This window comes from Pelobates fuscus, chromosome 3, assembly GCF_036172605.1.
Source record: "Pelobates fuscus isolate aPelFus1 chromosome 3, aPelFus1.pri, whole genome shotgun sequence".
Taxonomy (NCBI): domain Eukaryota; kingdom Metazoa; phylum Chordata; class Amphibia; order Anura; family Pelobatidae; genus Pelobates; species Pelobates fuscus.
Genome location: NC_086319.1, coordinates 327373436 through 327392099, shown reverse-complemented (window position 1 = coordinate 327392099; position 18664 = coordinate 327373436). Strand labels below are relative to the sequence as shown.

The 18664-nt window shown below is 42.6% G+C and overlaps 1 protein-coding gene across 1 annotated transcript in view; it reads right to left on the bottom strand.

Moving 5' to 3' along the window:
* Window positions 1–11286, bottom strand: part of SLC27A2 (solute carrier family 27 member 2) — a 43292-nt gene extending 32006 nt beyond the window's left edge. The window contains exon 1 of the mRNA XM_063448998.1: window positions 10685–11286. Coding sequence (XP_063305068.1) covers window positions 10685–11162 — 478 coding nt within the window. The 5' untranslated portion in view covers window positions 11163–11286. The remainder of the gene's footprint in view (window positions 1–10684) is intronic.
* Window positions 11287–18664: the final 7378 nt, after the last annotated feature.

Here is an 18664-nt window from a genome sequence, read left to right as displayed (position 1 = left end):
TCTGGACAGAGAAAAGGTGTATGTAGTGAGTGTAGAAGAAAGGGAACATGTCGCAGTATTAGAGAGACTTAAGCAGCAAGAGCATTTGCTTTACCTTAACTAATTTCATTGTCAGCCAGTCCACACCAGTTTTGCTGGTGTGGACTGGCTCTTAAGTCAGTCCACACCTCTTAAGTTTCCATAGTTAAGCAAGAGGACATGGAGAGAAGTAGTTTAAAAAAAGAAAAAAACATTTTTTACAAACTTTTTTTAAACCTTTTTTTTTTTTTAAATCAATGGGCCTATTTCGGAGGCATGGGCCTGGAGCTTCAGCTCCATCAGTCCCTATGTCCTTGTGGAACTGGCCATAATTAGGGGGCGCCAGCAGGTCAATAGCTATCACAGGGGGCCCAGGAGGTGGTTGGCCTGCCACTTAGGTCACCCTCCGAAGTGGGGGGAGACAAGGAATCCATTCAGGGCCGGATTAAGAGCCCAGTGGGCCTGGTGCTGATAATTATGATGGGCCTAATTACAAAATCTTATTGACCAAAAACACTAAAACAGTCCTACCTCCTAAGCGTCATGTATCTGATGGAGATGGTGCTGGAGGGAAACTCATAGGATGCAACTATGAGAAAACACAAACCCTTTGCTAATCTCATGCTTTCATCTTTCAAGTAAACCCATACCCCCTAACAGCAGTGTCCAGTAAAGCAGGAAGTCTATGGATGCGGTAAAAGGGTAGGCCACTGACACAAATCACATAACCAGAACGGCCAAAAGGGCGAACATACACAAAAAGGGCGCATGTCTGTGTCCCCATGTCTCCCAGTCCCTTAGTGTCTGTGTCCCCATGTCTCCCAGTGTCCCCATGTCACTAGGACACTAGGGTACATTGAGAGACACTTGGGACACTGGGAGACATGGGGACACAGATACTAGGGAACACTGGGAGACCTGGGTACACTGAGACTCTTGGGGACACTGGGAGACATGGGGACACAGGGTGACAGACACAAGGGGACACTGGGAGACATGGGGCACTGAGACACTGTGATATATGTAAGGGGCACTGGAGACTTGACAAAGACCTGGGTACAGGTCAAAATGTTGCAGTGTCCAATAAACCTGCCTAAAGCTATCACAGTGAGTGCCTGAGGTTTTTTTATTTTATACTAGGGGACACTGAGACACTACGGGCACTGAGAGACATGGGGCACTGAGAGACATGGGGCACTGAGACACTCTGATACATAGGGGACACTGATACCTAGAGGACATTGGAGACTTGATAAAGACCTGGGTACAGGTCGAAACGTTGCGGTGTCCAATAAACCTGCCTAAATCTATTACAGTGAGTGCCTGAGATTTTTTATTTTATACTAGGGGACACTGAGACACTAGGAGACATGGGGACATTGGGAGACTAGGAAACACTAGGGACACTGGCACACTACAGACACTGAGAGACACCAGGGACATATGGGGATACTGAGATACTAGGGACACTGGCTGGGAGACGTGGGGACACTGGGAGTGCCCCATGTCTCCTAGGTCTCAAAGTCGCCCAGTGTCCCCATGTCTCCCTGTGTCCCCCAGTGTTTCCATGTCTCTCATTGTCCCCTAGTGTCTCAGTGTCCCCATGTCACCCAGTGTCCCCTAATGTTTGTATCCCCATGTCTTCCTTAGAGTCTGTGTCCCCATGTCTCCCAATGTCCCAATGTCACTAGGACACTAGGGGACACTTAGAGACATGGGGACACATGGGAACACTGGGAGACATGGGACCACTGAGACACTAGGGACAGTGGCTGGGAGACATGGGGACACAGACTAGTGGCCACTGCGAAACATGGGGTCACTGTGTCCCTAGTGTCTCAGGGTCCCCATGTTCCCCAGTGTCCCAATGTCTCAGCATCCCCATGTCTCGGAGCTGCTGTCTGGACTCTCTGTGCAGAGCTGCTCCCCCGCGGATCAGAGAGCAGGGAGGGAGATGCCGTAACTTCTTATCACTGCCTCTATCCACACAAACAGCGACCCCTACTGGCCGGCGCTGGTACTGCAGAATAATCTCTGTTTATACTGAGACAGACATTTGTATTGCCGGTATTACTGCAATATCGGCACCGGCTAGGCAGCCTCAAATACCTGAGAAATACTTCTGAGAAATACCTGGCAACCCTAAGAAATACATGAGAAATACCTGGCAACCCTAAGCATAGTGTGTTTTTTTTTTTTTTTTTAAATCAATGGGCCTATTCCATGGGCCTGGAGCTGCAGCTCCATCAGCCCCTATGTTAATCCAGCCCTGAATCCATTGGGTGCGCGAGGGAGCTCTAATGACTTGTTTCCAGTTCCTCTCTGCTCCCTCGCGCTCCCTCTGTAGTAATGCCGGAACCCGGAATATGAGGTCACTCCGACCACAGCATCACAACAGGGTATGCGAGGGAGCAGAGAGGAAGTAGAAGGCCCATTGCCCACTAGAACCCAGGGGAAAAATCCCCTTACTGGACCCAAGGGAAGAAAAAAAGAGTTTGTGTCAGTGTGTCTGTCAGTGTGTGTTTCAAATCAGTGAGATTGTGTTTCTGTCATTGAGAGTGTGCGTCTGTGTTTGAGAAGTATTAATGTAGGTATCACCATTTTCTTGGCAAAGAGCTCCTTTTGGAAAATCTATGGGTGATTCCATATAATGTTTGCTATTGTTGTCTGCTGCTAAATTGGTCTGTTTGTTTCTCCTGTGTGCTTTGGGCATATCTCATTCTTTTAAGATTATTTTTTTTGTTTTTAAGAAGCATTCATGTATTAATCACCATTTATTATGCAAAGTGTTCATTTTGCAAATTCTATGGTGACCTGGCAACTCTCCTCGTCTCCATATAATGCTTGCTATAATTGTGTCAGCTGAATTTGATTTATTATGTATTTATCACCATTTATTGGACTGCATTCACTGTCTCTGCCCAATTTGTGGAATTACCATCCTTGCCCAAATACAGTCAACAAGCTGCCAATAATATATTTTGGTTAAATGCAAGGTGAATTTGTTTTATGGATTAAATTGCTATTTACTGTGGTGAAGGTTGTGCTGAAGCTTCATGGCGAAGTACATAGGCAACAAGCTGGACATTTTTACTTGCAAAATTTTAATTGTGTGTACCCCTTGTCTGAGCAGGAAGCTTTCTATGGACTGTCTGACAGGCCAAAATGGGCATTAGCATAATTGTACAGTAATACTATATTGTGTAATTACTAATACTACATTATTACACAGTAATTCTGTATAGAGAGGCTGCACTGTTCCAAAATTATCAAGAAACAATTTCAGGTTTACATTCGCACAAACATTAAGAGAAAATCTCTGCACAGACCAACTAAGAAAAAGGGAACATTGCCGTCATTCATCCCCAGCCTGCCTCTGTGCACCAGTCGGCTGAGTACAGCCCAGTATTGCCATGTCACCTCCCTTGGTCATTTCTCACACTTGCTCTACTATTTGTGCATTTGTGCATGTGGGCTGAGCCCCTCTTCCAGGGATTCATTATATTTTGTCTAGGCCTCCTGTTCAGATCCTGCACATAGCCCTGTGCCAGAGAGCAAACACTGCTGGAAGAGGAGGTAACAGGGACAGCACACAGCTGAGCGACAAGCACCTGGGCCCGTCATTGCCAGCAGCCCGACACCTCTCGCTGCTCCCTCACTCAAGTTTTAGGTTCAATCTCCTATTCTCCTGGTCTGTGTGCCCAGGGAAATAAACAACCGAACAAATCCAGTCATGTTGCAATCTGGGCTGTTTGTGAATAGCCAAGTCAGCCAGGGGGATTCAGAAGATTTCAACAGAGGGCCAAACTGTAGACAAATTGTTTGCAATTTGCAGTTAGTGAATAGACTTAGTTCTGGGTTGTCAGTGTCATGTTGTCCTGACTGTGCATGCGGTGTGCACAATAGGGAAGACTGTCTGTTCCCTACAGAGTGAGCAGAGCCGCTGGCTGCACATGTGCGCTCTATACCTTAGGGGAAAGAAAAACACAGCCTTATTCACTAAACAGTGAATGCAGCCAAATCTCCTCTATATCACTTCATTGAGCAGTTCCAAACATTCTGTGTGATGACCTGAACTGCTCTTTGAGGATAAACTGGACAGGAATGTATTAGATAAGATTAGTCTCCATAGAGCAGAAGGAGATAGTGTCTTGTCATGTTGTGGGAGGGATCGGTGTAGTTGCAGACACACACAGTGCACCACGGGACACTTTTTTTTGGTCATTTAATATTTTGCCAGTTTTTGGTTTTATCTGTTTTAACTCTGATAACATTAGTCCCTGTTACCTTGCTGTGCGTGTTATCAGCTAATAGAGCATTTGCTTTAACACTGAGATGGGAAAGAGGTGTTTTGAGCTACATGCCCCTGTTAGACATCAAGGCGTAGATGTGTGCAGGCAGGACATCTTTAAAGGGACACTATAGGCACCCAGACCATTTCAGCTCATTGACGTGGTCTGGGTACAGTATCCCTAACGCACTTAGTGCTGGAGTGGAAATATTTTACCAGTTTACATTGCAGCACTAAGTCTGCCTCCAGTGGCTGTCTACCAGAATGTTACTGGATGTTTGGTCCAGTAACTGAAGCTGGACGTCCTCACGCTCTGCATGAGGACATCCAGCCTCAGCTCTTTCCCCATAGGAAAGCATGGATTCAATGCTTCCTATGCTGCGCATGTGCATTAGCGATACCTTGTCGACCGCAATCGGAGGAAGCAGAGGGAGGGAGATCGGCGCTGGGATCAGGTAAATAAACAAAAGGTTTTTATCCCTTTATTCACCGATGTGGGTGGGTGAGGGGAGGAGGTGGAGGCAAGGGAAGGGTCTCCTTCTGTATACCCCCACCAACATCGGTGAATAAAGGGTGCCAGGATTACACAGCTGTATTCCTGGCACTGTAGCTCCTATAGTGCCAGCAATATATCTTTGTATTTCTGTCACTAAAGTATCCCTTTAACCTTGGAGATAAGTTGCAACTCAGGTTTACATTTTACTTTTCTGCAATTTTATCTTGCAATTAACAGGACACCTGTGATCATTACAAATTTGTTTGGGGGCTAGTCCAGTTCCCTGCATTAGCCAAAATTATTCCAAATGATGTCCCTACACTGTGATGATCCCATGCCCCTACAAAAGGCAGTTTATATGTCTCCCAGATCATGTGTTGACTTGCCTCACCAATAAACTACTAATACCTGCCGTCATTTATGCTGGTTGTAAATCTGAGAAGGCTGTACTCCACCATTTAAAACTGACTTATCTGCTAACATTTGAACTTTGTCACAGTTTGCATAGCAAACCTAAAGCAGCAGACCCTAGCTAGAAACATGATAGTGAGCTGAACTGTGAATTGTGCAATATCCAGCACATATCCTGCTTGAACATAATTATTGGCTTTACTAAATGATTCACTTATTCAGCCTTTCAGTGCAAGAGGAGTTGGAAACACTACAATTTAGCTGACCTTCGACCTTGCACAGAACCTGTTAATAATGTAGGTTGTGTTGGCTTAGGCGTACGCGAGGCACTTTAACAATTTGCACAATATCCGTATTCCAAAGAGCACAGGGCAATGTGCACAATGCAGGCTCAATGCGTGTCCCACTTCTTACTCTTTACTCCGGTTTTTGTTTATCTCACCTGTGCCCCTCTTGCTCATTCACACTCTGGCTCGTTCTCTTTTTTGTTATAAAAACAAAACTCCAACAACAGACTAACAGAAAAGGTCAGGGTAACAGAGAGACAGCGATAACAAGAAATAGCAAGAGTCCGGTACACAGTAATCAGTCAGACAGGCAAATAAGACAGAAAAGGGTTAAAGATAAACGCAGGGTCAGAAACCAAGCCAAGACCAGAATATAACTGTAAATGACAAGTGTATCGGCTTTTCTCTAATTAATAATGCAATGCACTAAAGTTATATATATATATATATATATATATATATATATATATATATATATATATATGAATATATATATATATATATATATATGTATATATATATATATATATATAGTGTTTTCCCCAACAGCTGTGTACCTAAAACGCCCCGCCAGACCAGCAGGTAAAACACGCTGGAGAGAACACTCCACTAGGCCATCAGAGATACCCCGATGACAAAATGTAAGAAAAAGTGGGGGGCAAATGGATAAAATAGGTAAAGATGTGTGGGAACCACCATTCCCACAGTACACTCAGACATCACACTCACACACGCACACAACACTAAGCCATACTCAAACTCCTATCCACAACCAACACACATAAACACACAGAAAACAATTAGGTCCCCCACATACAGCTCTCTCCTTCACACACAACACTGCACACTCAATCACCCACAAACACAACACACACTCTCCACTACACAAGACACTCAGCCACCCCCATTCACAGAAAAGAGCGGATGGCTCTAGGTAGGGGCACCAGCCTGAAATCCTGCATAGGGCCCAGGCAAATCATAATCTGTCTCTCAGCTAATCACTACACCAATCCATGGCTTGAATTGAAATGGCATAACTCCACCTCTGCCAGATTGTAACTGTGATCAGACTGCAGACTGCCAGGGACTGAGGGCATCTATATTAAACTGTGACTAAATGGTTTAACAGTGATATGGAAACCTAATTCGTTAAAGTGGCTATGGTGTACAGGCATTTGGCATTTAGTTAGTTAAATACTTTGCATGTCCCACAAGCAGTCAGAGGATTAAAGGTGATATGTTGCTCGGTTTGTTGTGATGAATAGAAGGAATTTGAGGAGGTTCACATAAGCTGTAAGGTTATGTTTTGTAAATATGACCTTAAGCCCTACAATGCCTGTTATAAAGAAAGATTGAAGTGCTGGCCTGTTGCTCCTGCCAACCAGGAAGGGATTTGCAAAGTGCATATATAGCATGTACATAATTAGTATTAATTGTTCAGATATACCTGATATCCACAAACCTTCTGTAAACTAGTTCCAAGTCCATTTCAAGTAACCTGAGATACTGTCAGGGTCCAATAAAACATGGGGTAGGGGAATGTGTAACGTTTTATAAAATTATACATTGCAGATCCCACTAATACATAGCGCCCAAGGGCTTCAGCCAAGGGCTACATTATATATTGCCTTATGCCCCCAAAAAACTTCACCCTGTACCACGCTTTATGTCCTAAAACCTAGCATGTTCTATGAAACAGGTTATTAAATCATATATTTGAATGATTTCAGAGGATTACATAAAGCTGTATTAATAAACTTCCCACCTACGATATTAACCCTGCTCCCACAATAATGGATAATTAATGCGAACTATGGTCTATTAAAGTGTCACTGTCACAAATTATGGGAACTCTGGAGTAACAATGAAATGGTGCCAAACATGGAACAACTCTTGCCCCAGATTTGATCAACCTCCCCCAAGCAACTCTTCTTGAATTGGGGTATTTGTAACTCATGGCATGAATAATATATTTTAATTGGTGAAAATGTGACAGGCACTGCATCAGTTGTGTTTCTATACCGTGCTTTCATTGAAACCTATTAGTAGGTAGGTGATGTGAGTCTAGCAGCATGAAAGTACCCCTTGGTGTAAAATATTATAGCTCCTTGGAGAGGAGCAAGGTATCAGTAATTTATTCATTTGGTTTTGAGCATTTTTGCATTGTTGGAAATATAAGTTACCACATATAAAAGTGCTGTGTCCACCACCAAGACATTTCTGAGTCCTAAGTTGTAGATGAGAGTACTCAAATCCTAAAGTGCTCTAGAGCTCAACGGATTAAGAGGTGAAGGACCACCTGTGGTCAATGTGCATGAGCAAACTAACTGTGCGTCAATAAAATGATGGGGACATAAAGATCCCCGTAAGTTTAGCTTGTTCCAAGTGGAATTCTACTCATATTTGCATATTAGAGTTTCATATACATTTGTCGTTGGTATTTGTTAGTCATAACTCCTATGTGCTGAAAATTTAAAAAGAGCTAATGCCCAAATTACAAGTTTTCCAAGTTTTTAAAAAGTCAACTTTTTTAGCCTAAAGTTTTCTAAATGTTTGTCAACTAGTCATAGCTTGTGGTTTTAGCATTATGGTTTATTAAGTAACCCAGGATATTGACCAGATAAGCAAAACAAAATAATTACAAATTGAAATAGCATTTTGACTGAATGTGCAAGTTGGTTGGAATTTGATCAGGTGAATCAACACATATAATTTGGTTGCTTCCAGTGTCTGCATTAAGATAAGCAATTCTCATATGTGAATCATATAAAGTACAAAATCTGCATATTTATAAAAGGCTGAATTGGGATCTTCATTGTTCTAGTTAACGACCTGTTGTGATTGTCCCTATGCATGTGTGCCTGTGTCCCAATAAATTGTGTGTTTTACCCTTCACCAAGTGTCGTCTGATGTTTGGGGAAAGGGCTATATTAATTCCGCGCTGTGTTCTCCAGCAAGAGGAAACCTTTAAAGGAGGTACTCAGCCGGAGTACTGAAGCCTCCATTCACCCCAGCCCAGACTATCCAAAACTTTAGCAGTCCAATCATAGACTTCCCAATGCAGCTCAATGAGAAGTCTTTGCAAGGCAGGTGCTCTGAGCAATTGTCTGCCTCTTGCGTTTAGCTTCACTGATCTAACCAAACCAGGAAGCATCAGGACCAATTGTCTAATTGACAGCCAGGGTGATAACACAAACTGTAAAAGTTCCAATTTAAATATGCATTTAAAAAAAAATAAAAAAATTCAATGAACAAAATAGGACGCACGCTTTACAAATAAAGGGGCCTGGAGTTGTCCTTTAAATGCAACGTGTTTATAGGTTAATTGTATTTCCCATTTTTCTCCGAATATACTGCTTCTAATAACATAAAGAGCAAGGTTTCTGTGAGTTGTAAGTTGTTAGTTTTCTATATATGAAAGCTGACAATTTAATTACAGCTCTCAGATATATCTGCTGTGCCCAATAGATTGAAGACTGATCAATACATTCTATATTACTGTAAAATTAAATCTAGAATGTCCATATAAGATCGCCAGATCCACAACATCTTCCCGAACACACAACACTTACAAATACATTTAGGGTTCTGACCACACATGAAAAATGCTTCCCTGTGTATGCATAATGCATATGCTTCAGGAAGCAACACTATAAAGCTATCAATTCTACAGTTACAACGAAAACATATTGATTAGTCAATTACTTTACATCCTGTGGCCTATGACTGGTAAGGTGCAGTACTTTTCACATTTCACCCAACAGAATAAAGAATTGACCTGTGTCCAATAAAACATAGTGGAACATCTGGCAACCCGAGGTAAAAAGCACTCCTGCCAAAGGCCACAGTAAGGACACAGGGAGCAGTGTATCAAAGATCATCTCGCATTTTCTCTAATTATCAGATTACAAGGAATAAGACCCTCTGATTAAATAGAAAAAAAACAAAAAAATGCTCTAATGAAAATTTTATGTTGAAATATACAGAAATAACTTCTGTTTTTTTAATGTACTGCTGGGAAAGGCGAATGAATGAATAAAAGTGAAAACACAAGCTGCAGCTGTCACCACTTGGTTATTATAAAGGCAGAATTATGCGAGAAACCTGCTCTCCGAGTTCTTCACTCACAGAACAGGTTTCAAATGGGTTAACTGTACCATCAAATGAGCCAATCCCTGAACGTGTCCCCAGACACTGTATCCCTTAAGAATATTATATATAGATAGATAAATATATAGATAGATGCATATTGTACTAAAGGGGGGCATTTGTTTTAATTACCTTAATACAGATTCTAAAGCACTTACAATTACTGCAATTATCCACTACTTCTGTACAGTGTTTGTTCCCCCACCTACTTCTCCCAATGGGCATGATAGAGAAATAGCACATTCACACACATACATTTTATATATGTATATATATATATACACGTATATACACATATTCACACACACATTCATTTCTTTTGTTTTACATTAGCATACTTCTATATTGTCGCAAATCTGTTTAATTTATGGACTAACTGAACTGAGCTTTTTTTTCTGCTGCATATTTAACCTCTTCAATGACATGGCTTGGGGACATGACTTGTGATGGCAACAATTCTGAAATGTCAGTGGTCCTGAAAGTGTCAATAATTCAGGAATACTGTGCATTTCATCAACCAATCAGAAGATGCCTTGTTTTTGTTGCTGGAGGTTAAACACACTTAGTACCATGATTTCACAGACACAAGGTTGATTCATAACTGTGTGATTTGTTAGAAATTCAAAGTGAATTTCAAATTCTACGCCACAATAGCCTAACTGTTATGCTTTCAATTCATTTATTTCAGCCTAACATTTTGAATTCACTTTGAATTCTCACTTTAGTGAATAATCCTATTAAGTGTACGTTTAAGGTAAAGTAGTAACTAGAAGCATAGCCTGGCTTGGAGAATTTTTACAATTCGGCTATTTTGTTTTGAATTTGAAATTCACTTTGAATTTCTGACAATCTTTACTCTAGCGAAAAATCCTGTTTGAATTTGCATTGCATTTCTGACAATTCACGTTTGTAAATAAACCGGAAATATTTTTTAGCATGCATCCATTGTATACACTCTCTCATCTACATGTGATACTATAATAAGGCATCTTCAGGGCGATCTAAGCACGTGGAGGTAATTGAAATGCTCACCTGGATCAGCAATGATGATCTTAGCCCCACTGCATCGGAAACAATGTAGAAAGGATTGACCTCTAATGTTAGTGTTGATTAAAGCCAAAGAACACGCCAGTTTAGACAAACCAAGGTAGATCCAGACATAAGCAGGTGAGTTGTTCATGAAGATAGCCACACAGTCCCCCGATTTCACAGCACCATGCTTCCGCAGGGCTCTGGCTGCCTGGTTGCTGAGTTTGTCCACCTTGGAGTAAGAATAGACCTCATCTTTGTACAAAATAAAGGGCTTGTCTGGAAACCTGTCCACCTTATCCAAGAACATATCCAAAATTGTATAGGCAGGTTTTTTGCGTTCATATTTTTTGTTCCTTATGCCAAAACGTAGGATAGTATAAAAGTTGGCCAAGTCCTGGAAGATAAAAGGAAATATGAAGCTGATGAGGAGAGGGAGAAGGAGCAGCCCTGGGAGGGCGGTAAAGAACACCGTGATCATGTAGTGGGCTCAGTTAGGCACTCAGGAGGTCTGGGGCTGCACACCTGTTCTACCTGTGTGTGCAGGATTAAGCATGACACTAAGTGGAAGGTGAGGCACTGTATTTGACAGAGGTGGAGCTTCTAGTCACTCACTGACAATCTTCTCTCCTCCCTCATTGCTATGTAACAAGCATTTATGCTCTCGTTAGTTACAGTATGCTTTTTGTAATGCAGACATGCCTACAGTTAAGCCTATGTCAATGATTACCATAAGGTGAATTGGGGACCTGCCCTGATCATTCCAGCTCCCCTTGCTGTTGTGAGGGAACATGTGTTCAGCATCTCGGACAGGTGTCCAGTAGGGTTGCCAGGTCTAACATATTTCCTACAGGGGCGTAACAAGAAACCACAGGGCACCAGTGCAAGAATTAATGAAAGGCTCCCATCTTGCCTGAAGAATTTTGTGTGTGTGTGCTAGGAGAGTTTAAGTGTGTGCGACTGGCTGAGTGTGATATGTGTGTCTGGCAGAGTGGGATATGTGTGGGCTCAGTTGAGTGTGATGTGTGTGTTTGGTCGAGTGTGATGTGTGTAAGATTGGCTAAAAGTGATTTTGTGGTGAGGATGTGTAGGCAGTGACCCTACAGATTTGTTTCAATAATTTAATTTTTTTTTTTTAAAGCTACTGTTTTCTCTATTTTTATTATTATTATTATTGCCATTTATATAGCGCCAACAGATTCTGTAGCCCTTTACAATATTATGAGAGGGGGATTTAACTATAAATAGGACAATTACAAAGAATTTGCGGGAACAATCCCCCCCTCCTATTTACCTTTATGCTGGGAGGGGATATAATCCCTGGTGGTTCAGTTTGGCTCCCAAAGCCTGCTAAGTGCTCATTAAATGAGTTTGAGCATTGCCTGGTAATCTGGTGGCAGTGTTCTCACTCATATCCTGAGGTCCAGGACCACAAGGGAGTTTTAAATTGGTCTGCATGCACCCTGGTGGGATTTGATTGTTATTTAATATACTGCAAATGCAATATATCAAATAGCATTTTGCTATTATTGTGGGGTATCCCCTCAGCAGCTTGGGACCCACTGATAATCCTAACTGCTAGGCCTGGTCGTAACTGAGAATGCTGAGATCCTAGTAGTTTTGCCACTGTTACCCCTTTTTCCTGCTGGAGGGAAAAATCCATGAAAAATGCTGTCGTGTAGACTGCACAATTCATATACTGCATAAGGGGCATTAAATAACTACTCAAGGTAGCATGCTTAGGAGTATCAATACATAATGATATGGTAATTTATAGAAATCGATGCTTGCACATTTGCATCAGATTTGGGCACATGCACTGTTTTCTAATGCACAATATTACACCTCTAATACACTGCTGACTTGTTTTCTTTCTTTTTCTGCCACTTTTCATTGCCTTTTTTGCTGTTCTTTTTCCGAATGTGTAATAGCAACAAACCAAATACTCCCTAGAAGGATGTCGTTGGCACAGCTGAATTCCAGGACTTTAAACTTTTTATCACCCATGGAGAAACTTTCAGATATCCAGAGGTACAGACTGTGTACTGATATCCCTTGGGACTAAGCCCATTTGAGGCTGAAAAGTGATTTTGCACAGTTAATGATTTTAATTGTGCCAATACTTTTGTGAGTTTTCTTTTGAATGTTTATATTGTTTTGTTGATGTTGAAGTTTGCACAATGATTCTCTGTGTTTTTCTTTTTTTTTTCTATGTGAGATCCTTTTTCTCTTTTAAGTGGTAAATATACACTGTTTCACATTTGTGATTGTGGCGCCCTGCACTGTATTCAAACTGAGTTGTTTTATACTGATTGTTTGTAAATGGGTAATAGTACTAGGCATAAAGAAACACGCATTCTCAAATTAAAGGATTATTTTTTACACCTTAAAGAAAAAGGAAGACCTGCCACTCTGACAACTACGGAGACAGTTGTCAACAAAAAAGCGCACTCTTTCAACTTTACACATTTCAATACTTTGCAACATTTCAAATGGACAAAGGACACTTTCATGTTAGGGGTGTGAGTGGGATTGTGGATTGTACCCGGCTGTTCTGAGAAATTTTAGATAACTTATTACTAACAATAGTATGCAACTAAAATGCCATTTAGAACAAGAACAATGTATCTTATTTACACAGACTGATTTCCAAACACATTTATTGTAGTTTAACCCCTTAACGACCAAACTTCTGGAATAAAAGAGAATCATGACATGTCACACATGTCATGTGTCCTTAAGGGGTTAAAGACACACTACTGTATTATTATTATTATTATTGCTGTGGAACTCTTTTTTACATTCAGACACACCAACAATATTATGGATTTCCTAGAAAAGATGGACGCTAAGACAGAAAAGAGCAACAGTGAGATATGGGCACAAAATAGGGTCTGTCCCTCTGAAATAGGGTCAGTTGGAAGTTATGTATTTACACTACCTATATTTCTGTCAGCTTAAAACAACAACAAAAAGCAGGAAAAACAACTGTCAGGAAGAGTTCAAACAGGAAAAATGTGGTACATCCAGCTGAGGCTCCTCCATGTGGGAACCTGGGGCAGCACTCCAACAGTCTTTCTGTGGAGGAAAAAAAATATTTGAGGGGTTAAGAAACGCTAAGAGTCTTTTTCTGGAGGGGAGGATGGTAAATTAGTGTCTCTTTAATTCTGTAACAACCCTGTGTACACTCTGTGCTGAGCGCTAATAGTGAGCCAGGAGTAAGTGACATGGCTGGGTCTATCAGTATCCTGATGTTTCAACCATGTGCACACTGTGTGCTGAGAACTAATGGAGTAGCTGATATTTTTCATAACTGCAGCAATATTTAATAGGAATTTATCTTAGCAGGATCACTACTGAAGAAGAAAACACGAGAGGGAGAGCTAATAGAGAGCTAGGGAGATAGACAGAGAGAGAGCAGTATACAGAGACATAGTTTGTGGGGATCTCTGTATTGCAGCTCTGTCTAATCCATCTAGAGCCTGCGCGTCCATAAGGTGGCACCGGTGGCTGCCTTAGGGTGCACCGGCCAGGTGGGCGCTAGATTAGAGTGACCGACAGGAGGTGGCCGATAGGGTTGCCACCTTTCTTGGAAAAAAATACTGGCCGTGCAAATTTGCATAATTAATTATTTATGCGTGATGTCATGGGACACAACATCACAATGTCACCGGATGTTATATAACATCACAGGAAGTGATGTAAGAAAAAAACAAAAAACATTTGGAAGAGGAAAGTTCCCTAAATCACATTAAAACACTAATTACAATGTGTACTATGTCTGACTGTATGTGTAGCATTGTGTGTATAGCAGTATGTGTAAGCATGTATACTGTGTCACACAGTGAGGGTGTAGTATTGTGTGTGTATAGCAGTATGTTTAAGCATGTATACTGTGTCACAGTGTGGGTGTAGTATTGTGTGTGTATAGCAGTATGTTTAAGCATGTATACTGTGTCACAGTGAGGGTGTAGTATTGTGTGTGTATAGCAGTATGTTTAAGCATGTATACTGTGTCACACAGTGAGGGTGTAGTATTGTGTGTGTATAGCAGTATGTTTAAGCATGTATACTGTGTCACAGTGTGGGTGTAGTATTGTGTGTGTATAGCAGTATGTTTAAGCATGTATACTGTGTCACAGTGTGGGTATAGTATTGTGTGTGTATAGCAGTATGTTTAAGCATGTATACTGTGTCACAGTGTGGGTGCAGTATTGTGTGTATACCATATCTGATTACTCTATTAACCCATCAGTCTGGTTATTATCGCTCAGTTATTAACCCCTGAGTCTGGTTATTATCCCCTCAGTTATTAACCCCTGAGTCTGGTTATTATCCCTTGAGTTATTAACCCATTAGTCTGGCTATTATTCCCTGAGTCTGGTTTTTATACCTGTTATTATCCCCTGAGTCTGGCTATTATCCCCTCAGTTATTAACCCCTGAGTCTGGGTATTATACCTCAGTTATTATCCCCTAAGTCTGGCTATTATCCCCTCAATTATTAACCCCTGAGTCTAGTTAATATCCCCTCAGTTATTAACCCCTGAGTCTGGCTATTATCCCCTCAGTTATTAAGCCCTGAGTCTGGTTATTATCCCTCAATTATTAACCCCCGAGTCTGGCTATTATCCCTCAATTATTAACCCCTGAGTCTGGTTATTATCCCCTCAGTTATTAACCCCTGAGTCTGGTTATTATCCCTCAATTATTAACCCCTGAGTCTGGTTAGTATCCCTCAATTAGTAACCCCGAGTCTGGCTATCATTCCTCAATTATTAACCCCTGAGTCTGGCTATTATCCCCTCAGTTATTATCCCCAAAGTATGGTTATTATCACCTCAGTTATTAACCCCTGAGTCTGGTTATTATCTCTCAGTTATTAACCCCTGAGTCTGGTTATTATCACCTCAGTTATTAACCCCTGAGTCTGGTTATTATCTCTCAGTTATTAACCCCTGAGTCTGGTTATTATCACCTCAGTTATTAACCCCTGAGTCTGGTTATTATCTCTCAGTTATTAACCCCTGAGTCTGGTTATTATCACCTCAGTTATTAACCCCTGAGTCTGGTTATTATCTCTCAGTTATTATCCCCAGAGTCTGGTTATTATCACCTCAGTTATTAACCCCTGAGTCTGGTTATTATCTCTCAGTTATTATCCCCAGAGTCTGGTTATTATCTCTCAGTTATTAACCCCTGAGTCTGGTTACTTATCGCTCTATATTTATTTTTTTTATGTCCCTAAGTGTCCCTCCATGTTAGCAGGTCTGCTCTCCCTCTATAAACACTCCCAACAGAGAGACATGGCTACTTATTTAGAAGTTAGTCTTTCTGTCCATGGAGGGGGGAGAGAAAATAATAGGCAAATGGAGTGCTGTAAACTGCTCTGCTTATGAACCTCTGAGGAAGCTGGATGAAGGAGGCGGAGCTTAACATCGACCTGAGACAGTGTCTCTCAGGTCTGCAGTATGTACCTCTTCCCAGGCTCTCTGAGTATTTCTCCCCACTCTGGCTGTCTCAGGGAGTGTGGGGAGAGATACATGCAGAGATGGAAGATGCTGTCAGAGTTCCAGCAGACAAAAATACCGGCCCTTGCATTGTCGGTATTCCGGCAATACCGGCACCAGCCACACAGCCTCAAATACCAGCTGTGCTGGTAAAATACTGGCCAGGTGGCAACTCACTGGCCAAGGGTTGCGGAGAGAGCACTTCCTGTCAGTCCGGCCGGGTACAGGAAACTGAAGCTCCTGTACCGTGGTCCACTCGCTACAAGAGAGGTAGAAAGCACACCAGGGAGGGAGGGGAGCGGACCAAGGGGAGAGAGAGGGGCACTAAGGAGGGGGGCACTAGGGGGAAGGAACACTAAGGGACAGGGGAGGGGAGGGCGACCACTAAAAGAGAGGGAGGTGAGAGGAACACTTGGGGGGTAGAGAGAGGAACATTAAGGGGGCACTAAGGTACAGGGGAGGAAAGGGAAGGAACACTGGGGTGGGAGGTGGCACTAAAAGAGAGGGAAGGGATGGGAGAGGAACACTAAGGGGGGTGGGTGGAACATTAGAGGAGATGAGGGGGCACTAAGAGACAGGTAAAGGGACAAGGGAAGGAAGGGAAAAAATACTAATGGGGAGGGGAGAAAACCACTAAGAGAGGGGGCACTAAGAGATAGGTAAGGGTGAAGAGGAAAACTAAGAGACAGGGGAGGGAGGGGAATGGAACACTAAGGGACAGGGAGGGGATGGGAGAGTAAAACTAAGGGACAGGGAAGAGGACCACTAATGATCAAGAAGGGGAGGGTAAAGGACCATAAGGGACATGGAGGGGAGAGGAACACTAAGAGACATGGAGGGGAGAGTGGCACACAGGGGGGACTGAGTGGGAAGAAAGACACATTGAGGGACATGAGAGGGGAGAAAGACACACAGAGGGGCTGGGTATGAAAGCCACACGCAGAAGGGCCTGGGGGTTAGAAAGATGTGCAGAGGAGCTGGGTATGAAAGCCACACACAGAAGGGCCTGGGGGTGGAAATACAAAGGCGTGGGGTTAAAGAGACACAGAGGGGTTGGAGAAGAGGAAAAAGAGACAAAGAGGGGCTGAAAAGTGTAAAAGACACAAAGAAGATGGGAGAGAAGGAAACATACCAAGTGGCTTAGGGGAGTAAGACACACAAGGGGGTTTGTAAGAGATACACAGGGGCTGTGTAAGACACACAATGGGGAAAAATTGGGGATAAGATACAGTAAAGGGGTAAGACATTTAAAAAAAGGGGATAAGAAACAAAAGGCGGGTTAAAGGCACACAGGTGAAGATGCTTTTTTGAGGGGGGGGGGGGGAGGGGTTGTGTGCCATAATCATCTTTGCCTGTGTACCCAAAAATTCTTGCACCAGCCCTGAATCCATCACATTGACGCTTGCTGTGCGGGATAGTTATGAGTATGTCCTAATTGTACCGAGCCTTGTGTTATTTATCTTTATTTTACTCAGCCCTACCTATTATACAGGGCCGTCTTTAACGTGGCGCAAACAGGGCAGGTGCCCCGGGCACAGTTGCTCCTGGGGGGCCCCAGAGCAGCTGGCCCGTGGGCCCCGCGATTTGCACAGCCCCCATAGACCAGGCGGTGGCCCGCACACTAAGGAGCCCCCACGGGTGGCTCATACACTAATGGCCACCCGGTGGGCATGATGTGTAAGCAGCGGCCCGGTCGGGTGCTGTGGTGCTTAAACAGCGCGACCGGGCCCCTTCCTGTTCGGCAGCTGGCTGGGATGAAGTGAGTGCCGCTTGTCACTCCCTCCCACCAGAGATCAGAGCTGCATGGGAGGTGGGAGTCAGGGAGGAGGGGAGTTCCAGAAGATAACTCCCAATTGCTTCAGTCTGCCACTGGACCCCAGGGGAAACCACCGTCCAGAAAAAGGTAAGAACCTGGAGGGTGGCTAAATGTAGCATGTGTGTCAGTATGTCTGTGTGTGTGTCAGTGTGTCTGTGTGTATGACACATACTGACACACACACAGACAGACAGACAGACATACTGACACACACTCACTGAACACTGAAGAAATATGCTATAGACACCAGAACCTCTACCTTAAGCTGTTTTGGTTCTGGTCACTTTAGTGTCCCTTTAAGATGAAAAAAATAGGGGAAAGAGACTGGGTAGCAGGAAGTTTCAGAATAGTGTGTGAGAAGTAACAACGCTTAAAGGGGAGCGGTCACTTCTATGGAATAAAGTATTGGAAATCCGAAAGCTTGTGTTAACCATTTTTCATGTGATGGTTCATATTAAAGATTTAGTAAATGATATCATAATCCAGTTCAAAAAGTCAGAGCCAGGACAAACATTGCAAATGAAGAGGAGAATTATTAACATTAGGGGTCATGTACAGTGCCCTTCACCAATATTGGCACCTTTGGTAAATATGAGCAAAGAAGCTGCAAAAATGTGTCTTTATTGTTTAATCTTTTCATCTTTTGTTCAAGAATTAC